The sequence below is a fragment of the Chrysoperla carnea genome, chromosome 1 (genome assembly GCF_905475395.1).
Source record: "Chrysoperla carnea chromosome 1, inChrCarn1.1, whole genome shotgun sequence".
Lineage (NCBI taxonomy): Eukaryota > Metazoa > Arthropoda > Insecta > Neuroptera > Chrysopidae > Chrysoperla > Chrysoperla carnea.
In genome coordinates, this window is record NC_058337.1 from 86,310,813 (window position 1) to 86,324,280 (window position 13,468).

Here is a 13,468-nt window from a genome sequence, read left to right on the forward strand (position 1 = left end):
TTATAGCTTGGTATAGGACGTTTCATGTCCTTAATAACATTCTGTTAGATACCAATTGACCATATAGATAGAAGTATTACCATAGTCCATAGTATTAGGAGTATTACATACGTTTAACCCCCGAACTAAAAAAAACAGGTGTTATAACCGCTATGTGTGTGTGTGTGTGCCTGTCTGTCTGTGGCATCGTAACGACTAAACGGATGAACCGATTTTAATTTTTTTTGGTTTCGTTTGAAAAGTAATTTAATGGAGAGTGTTCTTAACTATGTTTCAAGTGCGAGTTTAGAATTCCGTACCCGAAAAAAAAACAAAAAATTGGCGACGACCTTAAAAATACTTTAAGGAAATAGATAATTAAATGGAGAGTGTTTTTATATATGTTTCAAGTGCTAGTTTAGGGTTCTGTACCCGAAAAATTTGTCAGGGGCTTTTTAAATTTTGTAAATTTCACTTGTTTCGTACACATGTGTAGAGTAGTAGTTCTTTTATGTCATACAAGTTTATAAAAAATTATTTAGATGTCTCACTGATAGTGTTTGTGTTTCCTCTATTAATCTTTAACCTGTTTATCATTTCCCGGTAAATTGTGCTTAAAATTAAACTATTTTGTTGTGTCAGTATTTGTCAGTCTTTATATTTTATAATCAAAATTATAATATTTAAAAATAATAATAAATTATGGAAGAACAATTACCCTATATGGCAGAATATGCGAAGACCGGGCGATCAAGTTGTAAAGGTTGTAAAACACCGATTGATAAGGATACACTTCGATTAGCAGTAATGGTTCAAGTAAGATATCCGAGATTTCTCTTGTATTGATAGCTATTTATTATAGTTGAATTAATTATCACGTTATAGTCTCCACATTTTGATGGTCGGGTCCCAAATTGGTATCATATGAAATGTTTTTTTCAAAAACAACGTCCTAAAGCTTTGGGAGATTTTGAAAAGGTGTTGAATTTACGAATTGAAGATCAAAATAAACTTAAGGAATTTGTAGGTAAGATTTTTTTTTTTTAAAGTTTAGCTCCCAATTTTAATTAAAAATAGACTCACGCCTTATAAAAACTGGATAGTCATAATCAAAGTGTATGTTTCTGTAAGTAACCCAATAAATAAAGCTTGTTATGTTTGTACAATTAGCATTCAAGTACCTAAATAACTAACTTGAAGATTAATTATACCAAAATAAATCAACCTGAGACACTGGACACATGATTGTATAAGGTTCCTGACAAGCTTCTTTAATTGCTGTTTTTGGTACAAAGCTTCCTTATTATTATTATAGCTAAGTTTATGAAAAATTCGTAAAAAAAGACTTCTCATTTTTTCAATTTTGGGAGCGAAATATTATATTTGAATAATATGTTAAGAAATAAAATTTTTCGAAAACAATAAACTACAACGTTTTGTAGTGCAAGTTTAACATTTGACTGAATTGTAATCAATATTATAATTGAAGACATATTAAATTCATTGAGATAACTATACCGAAGAATCAACACCAGAGCGAATAGCGTCAGACGATGATTGACATAATATTCCAATAAACTATGAAATTCTGGCTGAATCATCAATATTTCAAGTCATTAATCATAATTTCATACAGGCAATTGGACACTTTTGTCTCTAATTGCTGGTTGCTCTGATGTGAATTCACCACAGAAGTAAAATTTTTAGCAAACAAATTTAATTACCAGTTAACAGTTTACCAAAGCAGTTTGATCGAGCTAATACTTTAGAATTTTTTTAATAAAATTCAATATAACTCAACTCTATAAAACAGTCCTAAATAAACTTATTTGCGTTACCTTAAACATTTTTTTTTGGTGCTATCTTAATCAAATTGAACACAATTTTTGATTCTTTAATTGCTTTTAACTTGATTAGATATTATTGTTTCTAATTATTGGGATTCACACCATAAAGTTCGTAAATGAGCAACATAGGTCACCAATTGGGTCTTGGTTCCGTAGGACCAGTCTTGTAAACCGTTAGAGATAGAAAAACGTTTAAATGTAAAAAGTGTTTCTTATGAAAAAATAAACTTCTCTTTGAAATATTTTTTTCGTAAACTTTACTGTTTACCCGTGAGGGCACAAATTACGTTAGAACATAAGTATGTATTTTATGGGTTATCAGTTTTGAGAAAGCTTTGTCTCAAAAATCAGCCTAGGGTATAGGGGATGAGAAACTTTAGCTTATGAGATTTACTTTAGATATGCTTAGCTTTTTTTTGGTTTCATTGTTGTACTATGAATAAATCTAATTAGTTTTATTAAAATAACCCAAAAAATTTTTACATAAAAATTTAGATCAAGTTTCCAGTGGGGTTGTATTAGCAACAGCCAAAGGAGCGAAAGGGAAAAAGCGACCTGCAAAAGGAGAAGAAAATTTAGCTCTCAAAGATTTTGTATTGGATTATTCTAAATCAAATCGTTCGACGTGTCGTGGATGTGAATTGAAAATAATGAAAAATGAAATTCGAATTTCTAAAAAAGATTTCGAAACAGATGTTGGCAAAAGATATGGTGGTCAAGATATGTGGCATCATTTAGAATGTTTTGCTAAATTGAGATCCAGTTTATTATTCTTTGCAAGTGGAGATTGTTTACCAGGTTTCCCAATGTTAAACGCTGAAGATAAAAAACTTGTACGAGAAAAATTACCGTAAGTAAACGCATATAATTTAAATAAATTTGAATTTTGACCCTTTTTCATTGTGGCCACATTACTGGAAAACCTGGAAATGTCAGGGAATTCAAATTGCATTTGTAAAGTCAGGAAATTTATACGTAAAAAAAGAGAAAAGTCAGAGAATATTACGTTTATCCCTGTTCGTTATTTGTAAAGTTTTCTCTACATTTTCCGACTCTCAACGAAAAACGTTTGAGTATTATAACAACTTTTGAGCTATATTTTCAAAAAATTGAAAGTGTATACGGACAAGATCGAATCATTTTTTGCGGAAATATATAATATGTCTGAAATTATGGCAATTATCTTCATATTTTATTTAATAGTGCTATTAGTGAAAGTGATCTACCACCAGAAGCCAAAAAAATAAAAGGTGAACCTAAGGATGAGGTTGATAAAGCCGAAGAAGCCAAGGAAGATAAGAAGTACACAAAACAAATGAAAATGTATTATAAATATCGTGATGCTCTCAAAGCATTTCCTAAATCAGACGTACATAATTTACTGAAAAGCAACAACCAACAGCCACTTGAAGGTGTTAGCGAGGTAAGTAAATGCTTAGTTTAAATATGCATTGATTTTATTATAAACAGGCTGTTTTTTAACACGACATTTGCAAAAAAATAAAAAAATATATGACAGATATTTAAAAAAAATTCTCAATGATTTTGTGTTTAAATAAGAAACACTTCTTACATTCAAATGAATTACACCATTCTAAGAATTTTCTTAAAAAGCAATAATTTTCGCATAAGAAATCAATGAAAAAAATCTGTTATTTTTTGCTCAGATCACAAAAAATATGCATAGAAAAATTTACATTATAGTAAAAGTTAACTTTTTTCCCCTATAAAATACTTTACAAAGCAAAAAATGCTTTCTTTACCATGTTTTTGTCTTCTTTTTGAATATTTTTTAATAATTAGAGCCTAAATTTAAGATAAAAGATAAATTTAAAGCTTTTCATTATAAAGTTAACTCACAAAATTTATGGCCGATTCGGCCTCGACCATCTTCATGGAAGTCACGATTAGTCTCCATAGCATCCTGGTTAAAAGTTGTCCATCTCAATCGTATGGACCGTTTCCGAGCTATAGAAGCAAAATTGCAGTATTAATATTATGCTTGGTAAGAAATATGGATGAAAATATTATATTTGAATGTTGTAGTTGTAGATTACATTTGTATTTCTATAACCCGAAAATGGTTTCAGATCGAGTTGCGCCTTTGGAAATTTTTATCTGAGAAGCAAGCTTTGGAGGTTAAAATCCCAAATTATTTAATTTTTCTTCTTCATTCTTTAATCATTTTCAGAATAACTAAGTTTCAATCTATTTTGTCAGTTTCAGACATACTGCCTTTTATGTACACCAAAATTTTCGTGTTTTTCATTATTTTTTATATTTACTGTACTATTTGTTTACAATTAAATTTTTATGCCACAGAATTTGGATTTATTAGCGGATGTGGTTACGTTTGGTGCACTATTACCGTGTACAGTGTGCAAAACAGGACAATTCTCATTTCAAAATAATGTTTACAATTGTACTGGTAATATTACTGAGTGGTCAAAATGTACACATACAGAGTCTAAACCAAAACGTAAAGCTTTTAAAGTGCCTAGTGCATATGCGGATAGTCCGATATTTAAAAATTATAAGGCTACTACATCTGATCGAATCGTTAAACAATTAATTAAAACCGTAACTGTAAAGAAAGAAGAACCTAGTGAAACCGATGGGTATGTATAATTCTAATTATTGATACTTCGTTCCCTTTTAAATCTCCACGCTTGCCATTTCCCGTACAAGTTGTGTAAATTTGAAGAATTTATTTAGTGTTTTTCAATAAAGCAGAAATTTTTTTGTGTCTACAAATTTGAACCAATATGTTTATAAACCACCCTTCCCCTAAATTTACTATAAAGCTTTTGGAAGTATTTAATTTTTTTCTGAATTGATGATTTAAATAAAAAAATTGTTGTTTTGAAATCAAACATTACAATCATTGAAGTAATATAACTTAAAAAAAATACTGGAACTTATTTGATTCAATTTAGCCTTTCAACTTTTTGGATGTAAGTCTATTTTTCAGTAAATTCGACAACGGCGACTTTGGACATCCTCTTAGTGAACGTAGTATATTGTGTTAGTTTTTTTAAAGGAAAAATATGTAATGGTATTCAATTGTTTTTAGGCCTAAAATTAAAAGAGAGAAACCACCCCTATATAATATGGAATTTTTTATTCACAAAACGAAGGCAGCTTCAAATAGTATTGAAAAGAAAATTATACGTTTAGGTGGTCGAATTGGTAAAAAATTACATCAAAATACGATGGCAGTGATTTCCACACCTGAAGCATTGGAAAAATCAGAGAGTACTAGTGAAAAAGCTCGAAAGTATGACGTTCAAGTTGTTCCTGAATCTTTTTTGGAAGATATTGCAAAAGGAGGAAATTATTCGGATGTTATAAAAGCAACTAGTTTATGTGAATGGGGTTCTGAGGTTTGTATTAAAATGGAGTTAGATACAATAATAATAATAAATTGATGAAAGATATTGAGAAATTCGCCGTAGAATAATTTAAGTTCTGTGAAGTTGAAGTGGGGCGCAATGCAACACGAGGTACAATGAAACACCGTAATGTTTGTACCTTATTCCAAGAAAATTTCAGAACAAATTACACAACATTATCAAGTCCGGTTAACTGTGTAATTTGTTCTGAAATTTTCTTGGAATAAGGTACAAATATTAGGGTTGTTCTATTGTACCCCGTGTTCCACTACTAAACCTCACCTTCCTATATTTGAAAAATTTTATATCTAGTTTCTTTTCCATTTAGCATTTATGTCAATATATATTTGAATAGTCTGAGTGAGGCTATGTTAAACTTGGCTTTGTGCCTCCCACTAATTTGGAATCTCGTTTTCAAGGACTTTACATTTATTTAAAAACTTTTCCATGCTAAATATAACATAAATATTTTTCGCAAATCCATAATTTTAATCTATGCGGACATACCGTTTTAAACAAAAAACTGGAACACGCAAATAACTTTCTGGAGTCATTTTTTATAAAATCGGATTATTTAGAAATAGATTTCTGTATTTTGATTTAAATTTTAGCCAGCAACTCGTTTGATTCCTGAAACCAAAAGTATAAGTAAAAGTGGTAAAAGTGCATATAAAAAGTCTGTATCTGGACCTGTTAAATTAAAAGTGAAAGGTGGTGGAGCTGTTGATCCCGATTCTGGACTAGAAGATGTGGCTCATGTATATCAAAAGGGTGATGATAAGTATAATGTAGTTTTAGGGAGAACTGATATTCAAACTAATAAAAATAGTTATTACAAGTTGCAAATATTGCAAGCGGATAAGGGACAAAAGTTTTGGTTATTTAGATCTTGGGGTCGTATTGGTACAACCATTGGTGGTACTAAACTTGAAGATACGGATGGATTAAACCATGCAATTAGTATGTTTAAAGAGTTATATTTGGATAAAACGGGAAATCATTGGGATGAAAGAGCTAATTTTGTTAAAAGGCCTGGTCTTAGTTATCCAATTGATTTGGATTACGGTGAAGAAAGTGATCAAGTAAAAGGTTTAACGAAAGATGATATTTCATCCAATTCAAAATTAGCGAAACCAATTCAAGATCTTGTACAAATGATTTTTGATATTGAAGCTATGAAAAAAACTATGTTAGAATTTGAACTTGATTTGGAAAAGATGCCACTTGGAAAATTGAGTAAAAAACAAATTGAAGCCGCTTTCGGTGTACTAAATGAGTTAAAAGAAGTGATAACAAAATCAAATGCCAAACCACAAATTATCGATTTATGTAATCGATTTTATACAATGATTCCACACGATTTTGGTATAGATAATCCTCCGTTAATTGAAACTGAAGAAGCCATTAAAACGAAATTGGAAATGTTAGATAATTTACTTGAATTAGAGGTTGCGTACGGGTTAATGCAATCTACTCATGTGGAAGGTTCTGAATCACCTTTGGATGCTCATTATGCTCAATTAAAAACTGATATCGAAATATTGGATAAAACAACCGACGAATTTGAAATAATCAAAAAATATGTGAAGAATACACATGCAAAAACTCACCAACAGTATGATCTTGAAATAGAGGAGGTTAGTTAATTTTTATATTTTGGTTTAAGTTTAAATTTTGCTAAAATTTGGTTTGCTCAATTTGTTAGGTATTTAAAATTAAACGACAAAATGAAGACAAACGTTATAAACCATTTAAAAAATTACCAAATCGTAAACTATTGTGGCATGGTTCACGTCTTACAAATTATGCTGGAATTTTATCTCAAGGTTTACGTATTGCACCCCCAGAAGCACCAGTTACCGGTTATATGTTTGGTAAAGGTATTTATTTTGCTGATATGGTTTCAAAATCAGCAAATTATTGTTGTACAAATAAGAGGAGTCCAACTGGGTTGATGTTGTTGTGTGAGGTTGCTTTGGGTAATATGTATGTATCGCGTTCTTTTGTTTTTGTTCTTTTTGCTTTAGTTTTTGTAAAAAACTTGCATGCACTGTATAAATTTTTGGCACTTATTTCTGTTTTTTTCGGACTCACTTTAGGTATGAACGACATGAATCCGATTACATAGAAAAATTACCTAAAGGTAAGCATAGTTGTAAAGGAGTGGGGCGTACTCAACCTAATCCAGAAGATAAAGCAGTATTGCCGGATGGTGTAGAAGTTCCTTATGGGGAAGGAGTAACCGATTCCAAATTAAAATCAGATTTGTTGTATAACGAGTATCCTTTTTATTATTGAGTTCATCATTAATTTATTTCATGTTGATACCTGATAATCTAAGAACGTGTTACGAAAAACATTCACAGTTTTTCAGTTATTAGTTAACAAAGAAGAGGTGGACACATTTTTTCGTATAAGCTTCTGAAAAATGCCCCTGTTTAGCGGAAGCATTTCTTTTGTGTGAGTAATCGATACTATCTGATATATATCTTTTAATCATAATTGACAAACTCTAGTGCAAAGCTCCTTTATATACCTTAATATTTTATTCTAAGTGTAAGGTCTAATATTAATTGCTTAAGCATGTTTGATTTCAGACATATGAATATTTTGGTATTACTCAAACACATTTTATTTTGATTACATTAAAAGTAAAAAGTAGTAGAGACCGAAGTTTGGCGTATGACCAAATCATCCTCATCGTCATAGTCCGAGCAGGTATCACTGTCTTTCAATTCCAAGAGCGATCGATTCATTTTTAGTCTGAATTGATCGGTAAGAATCAGAACTACGAGGTTAATATCTTGTCGATCTTGAGACTCTTTACCCAACAATCATTGTTTGGATTGTTTGGAATTTTCTAATCCTTTCTATTTACCGTTCTACTCGGCCGTAAAGGGTACTCATTCACCCAAGGGGGGGATAGTCTGCCTTATAATAATTTGTTTGTCTTCTAATATTTCCCTGACAGTGCGCGCGACTTAAAAAGGGACTTATTTCGTGGTAGGCTACAATACAATTATTTCCTACATTTAAGATTCATGGAAGATGACTTCCCTGGGAATAAGTTGAGTGTGGCTACTAGACCGCCCAGTCTCATAGCTGCACTCATTGTCAGAGTGGCTTATTCACCCCGATACCTACAAGAAGAGACCCCTTTTCGTAATTGGCGGGTTTTACAATGATTTCGCACATTTAACGCACTATCTCCTTTGTGTTTGCTGTTGACTTTATTAAAAATAATAATACGCATTCAGCAATATGAGTACAAAAATAATTTAATAACTATCTATGTCGTTTAAATTCCAAATAATTGATCAATTATATACGAAAATTTGCATATTGTAATATCTCTGCGTAAAGAGAAAATTTTAAATTAATTTATTTTCCTTAATTTAATAATTTAGATACATTGTGTATGATATCGCACAAGTTAATTGCAAATATTTGCTGAAAATGAAATTCAATTATAAGTATTAATTGATAAATGTACCTTATTAAGTTCTTAAGGTTTTTTGTTATGTATACATAACATTGATCATCACAAAATAGCGTAGAATTCGTTTAAGAATTTAAAACAATAACGCTAAAAGATTACTTCATTATTTTTTTATATACTATTGTTTTTTTAATTATTAAGAATTATGTTTTTCTCCAAATCAAATGAACACATCGTATGGTGGTGAACTAATTCGATAAATTTTATCTTATTTGCTTAATGCCTATATTGAAAAATTCAAATAACTTTAAATTGAAAAGATCGTTATTAATGTTACTGGCGGTATTCATAATGTCATTCGTTGAAAGTTTGATCACTGGTAAATGATAAACATAAACACATTTTTATGACATATTAAAACTATTGTTTATAAACTTTAAAGAAACGTAAAAATTATACTTACGTTTGAAAATAATTAATTGTTGATTGCATAGATCAAGAACACAATCTTTTTTCGTAAACCGACTATTTATAAATATAATATTAAATATTTTTCGGTAACTTCCATAAATTGAAAAAAAAAAAAAGATTCTTATTAACTTACCTTATCATAGTATCTTCGTTTCAGAACGCATCAATCTACAACAAACTCATGTAAAAAGAAAAAGATTTCGCGTCGCGGAAACTCAAGCGACTGTACGCGTCTTTACAGTCGCTTCGCTGAAAGTTGGAAACCCATAAAGTATTATTTATACATTTATACTCCTCCTACATAAAACTTGATTCAATAATTCATACGATGTGTTTAATAATTCATTCCCAATGTTAAGTTTGAAACTATATGTAATTTGTCTTAAATTTAATGATTACCAATAACTATTATCGAAATACATATTTTTTTATTTCTAATCTCATTGTTTTATTAATGTAACTAATTTCATTTTCAATTGCTTTGAAAATAATCGAATTTTATTGCCACATAAAGAAGTTGAATGAATATCTTTAAAGTGATATATAAACCACATTTAAAATATAGATGAACAAGTTTACGAGTGGTGTAAATGAACATACACGAATTAAAATCGTCTAAAGTGACAAAGTCGGTATGTTGCTTGCAGTATTTTATATTTAGTGTGTAATATTACTTTATAAACACCTGTATAGTTTGAATTCATTTTTTAATTTTTATAAATACTGTCTGTACTGGAAATACTGTCGTTTATGTAGGTGTCATTTATTTTGGTAGTAAATAAACGCAAAAGAACATAGATCAGATGTAATCTCTATGAATCAAAATAATTTGTATACAATCTATAGCACCCCACTTATCTTAGTCAAGTTGCTGATCGTGCTAGGGTATACGCATCTTAGTATTAGCTTGCTGGAACTTGGAGTTTAAATCGCATTTCGGCAGCAGTAGTTTGCCATTTATAAATTAACGAAGCATCTGATTAGATTTAAATTTCAAAAAATATATATATAATATTTATAATGAAACGTTAATCGTTTTAAAGATCATGACATCCTGTTTCAAAGTGCCGAATCGCGAAAATTAGTCTCAGACTGGCAATGGATAGTAGTTGAAGAATAGAATACCTCAATATATACTGTTGCCTCTGTCACTCCGATGAGTGTAATTATCTACTCAAAGGCGTTCGACATTTAAAAGTCGTATAGACTACGAAAAGATGCAGTGTAACACACTGCATGGTGGAAAACTGCGCATTAACATAGGCAGTCAGATGCAAAGTCAATTGTATCAGATCACTCAGTCATATCATAAGTAATTTACTAAAACAGCAGACAAAAAACTGCGCAATAATGTAGGCATCAGATTAAAAAGCGATAATGTCACACCACTCAGTCATCAATATGCACTCAAATAATCAAGCTGCAATTAAATGCATAGTGTCAAAGTTGGCAGCATTAAAGACGGTGCGAGCTGTTGAAAAGTGTTGTCCTGCCAGAAGTCATACGTGCTGCAAAAAATCGAGCCTTTGAGTTCAGAGTTCAGACCTAGGGCTTGCTTAAGTGTGGATATGAAATAAATCAAAGTATACCAAGTTTGTAGCGCTTAAAAATATTGATGCTACGATATTGATGTTCATAAAATCGCCTAATTAGTCCATTTTCGGTTGTCCGTTAGTCTGTCTGTCTGTGGACACGATAACTCAAAAACGAAAACAGATATCAAGTCAGGTCGAGTTCGTAAATAAGGAACATAGGTCAATTTTGTCTTCGGTCCGTAGGACCAATCTTGTGAACCGTTAGAGATAGAACAAAAGTTTAAATGTTTGCTTGCAACATTTTTGCATAACCATCCATGTTCACCCGTTAGAGCACAATTAGGTTAGAACATTATATACAATGAATTATATGAGAATATCAGTTATTTGTGTGACTCCACTGTTGTTTTATATTAGCGACAGTGCCTATATAAGGGTGATTATCTTTCATTGCTTACATGATTAAAAAAAAACTTGTTTCAATAATTATCTCAGTCAATTGTTTTTCCTCAGTCAATTGTGTTTCCTTTAAAATTTCCATAACTTTGAAAAAACTTAAGGAATTTAAAACATTTGTTGTTGTTGTCTAACAGGAACTCAAAAACTATTAAAATATTGGAAAAAATACAGTGTTCTATTTGAAAAACAAAAGTTTAATGCAGTATTTGCCAAGATGAAAGGCCAAAAGATTTTTTCACTTAAAATAAACTATAATAAAAATGATTAAATACGTACAATTTATTTTTTCTAAATTTCTCACCCCATGAAAAAAAGAGGGTAGAGCGTTTAGAAATGGCCGGTCAGCTGGATATGACTATGGTAGAACGATAGAGATCCTGGTATCTTTTTTCTAAAATATTTTGCTATGTAGGGACGAAAAACCCAATACTTCATGCGAATGCCATTTGTCATAATTTCCCCGAGGAATCCTTTTACTTCATGATTGCATGAAGAAATGATTTTTAATTTGTAAAAACAAATATTGTTCTTTTAATTTTATAGAAAAATTTTTTTCCATTATTCCAACAATAGTCCAGGAAAATATAGGTTTTTCTGCTTAAAAATCCAAGTGAAAATTTTCCACTGGGATTATCTTTATTCAGTTTTCATAGGTCATTTCTTGCATCCGAATAAAGATAATCCCTTCACTTTGATTTTTAAGCAGATCGATTTTCTTCTTGTCTTTTTTCTCTGGGTTACAATAGATATTTATTTTATTAAATTTGAATATTTAATTTTCTAAATATTCAGATAATTATTATTTTCTTTAAAACTCATAAACACTTTCCGTCCTCCATATACAGAACAGCTCGGAACCTAGAATCAGTCAGTTTGTGTCAAGAAAATGCATTCCCCATTTTACAAGCGCTTTTATTAGCTAAACACAGTCGATGATTCAAAAAAAACAACAGACAACACTATCACCTCCACTATTCTTTTATAGGAGTAGGACTCAATTTTACTGGATGTACACAGTAACTTATAATGTTATAAGGACCATCTCCCACCAGGAATCAAAAAAAAAAAATAATTACTAGATAATGATCCGAATTTTTATTATGTTATCATTAACGAAACATATTATTATATAAAACAAAAATTTATGTACCTTACCGATCAATTAAAAGAGTAATTATTAATTAAAAATACTCTAAATAACATAACCATCCTCATAGCAGGTTATATTAGTTAGTGTATTATTAATTAATTAATTACACTCTTAATTGATAGGTAAGGTACTCAAATTTTTGTTTTATATAATACGTTTTCACACATCCGTGTAGAAAGTGTCAACTTTCGTCCCGCTGTACAAAAAGCAGTTGCCGCTTTCTGCCTCCGTCGGAGAGAAAAATAGTATACACGCAACGCTTGAACGTGAGAGCTGAGACATTCTTTACTTTTTCTCCCTAGATGTGCAATATACTATTCGTTAACTATAAAATACTAAAAATTCGGATCATTATCTACTAATTAATTTTTCTCTATTACTGGCGAGTGTTGATCCTTAAGGTCTTTAAGAGAACGTACTAAGAGCATTCGCTTTGGTAAGACAAAACCATAAAAAATTCAAAAACCAATTATCGATTGTAGATCTAAATGAAATTAATTCTCTGAAGAAAAGCAGCCGAAATAGTAACCAACGAAGTAAAAATTATTAGTTATTCGCAGAAGTGAAAGTAAAACCACAACTCCTGAAATGTTTTTTATTGTCACCTGTGTACTAATTAACAACATTGTATCAGGACTAATTTCAAATATTTTAATATTTTTTTTCATTGTTTTTATTAATTCTTTATTATAATATTAATTAGTTTTTCACTAATAAAAACCCATTTCAACTCGTAAACTTAATGTACGAAATGTTCTTTGTAGCTCATTATAAATATTTTTTTTAATATTATCATATTTTGTTTACCATACTGTAGTATTTTCATCTTGTTCAACATGCTTGCTTTTTTTTTTTTATTTATTTTATTTTATAAATGCGGTTATCTCGACAATAATTTCAATATTTTTGTTGTCTATGATAACTTATCAAGTTCGTGGATTTATACATTTACATTTTAACAACAAACTAACGTAAATTTTTTTTTTAAATATAATTTTTTGCTGTAATTACTATGACAATCTGACTATTTATTGTTACTTTTTTTTAATAATCACATTCTACTAATTTTATGACCAATAAAAGGTTCTATCATTTGGAGGAGATTGTTTTTGCACAATACACAAATAAGAAAAATCTTGCAATTTTAAGAGATTTATGTCCACGTTCTTGTAGGATAGGATAGTTTACATCATCAG

General features: G+C 30.1%; 1 protein-coding gene across 2 annotated transcripts; it reads left to right on the forward strand.

Annotated features, from left to right (window-relative positions):
- The first annotated feature begins 541 nt into the window (after positions 1-541).
- Positions 542-9,288, forward strand: LOC123305113 (poly [ADP-ribose] polymerase). Of its 2 annotated transcripts, XM_044886734.1 has the most exons (10): positions 542-795; positions 865-1,006; positions 2,322-2,676; positions 3,030-3,249; positions 4,149-4,444; positions 4,900-5,209; positions 5,830-6,855; positions 6,924-7,204; positions 7,318-7,497; positions 8,626-9,288. In XM_044886734.1, exons 1-10 carry the CDS (start codon positions 682-684, stop codon positions 8,696-8,698), a joined length of 2,997 nt encoding a protein of 998 aa, XP_044742669.1. In that variant the 5' UTR covers positions 542-681; the 3' UTR covers positions 8,699-9,288. The 2 variants fall into 2 exon arrangements, with proteins under 2 accessions (XP_044742669.1, XP_044742670.1); XM_044886735.1 differs by lacking the exon at positions 8,626-9,288 and having other exon boundaries at positions 6,924-7,098; positions 7,318-7,458.
- The last annotated feature ends 4,180 nt before the right edge of the window (positions 9,289-13,468 follow it).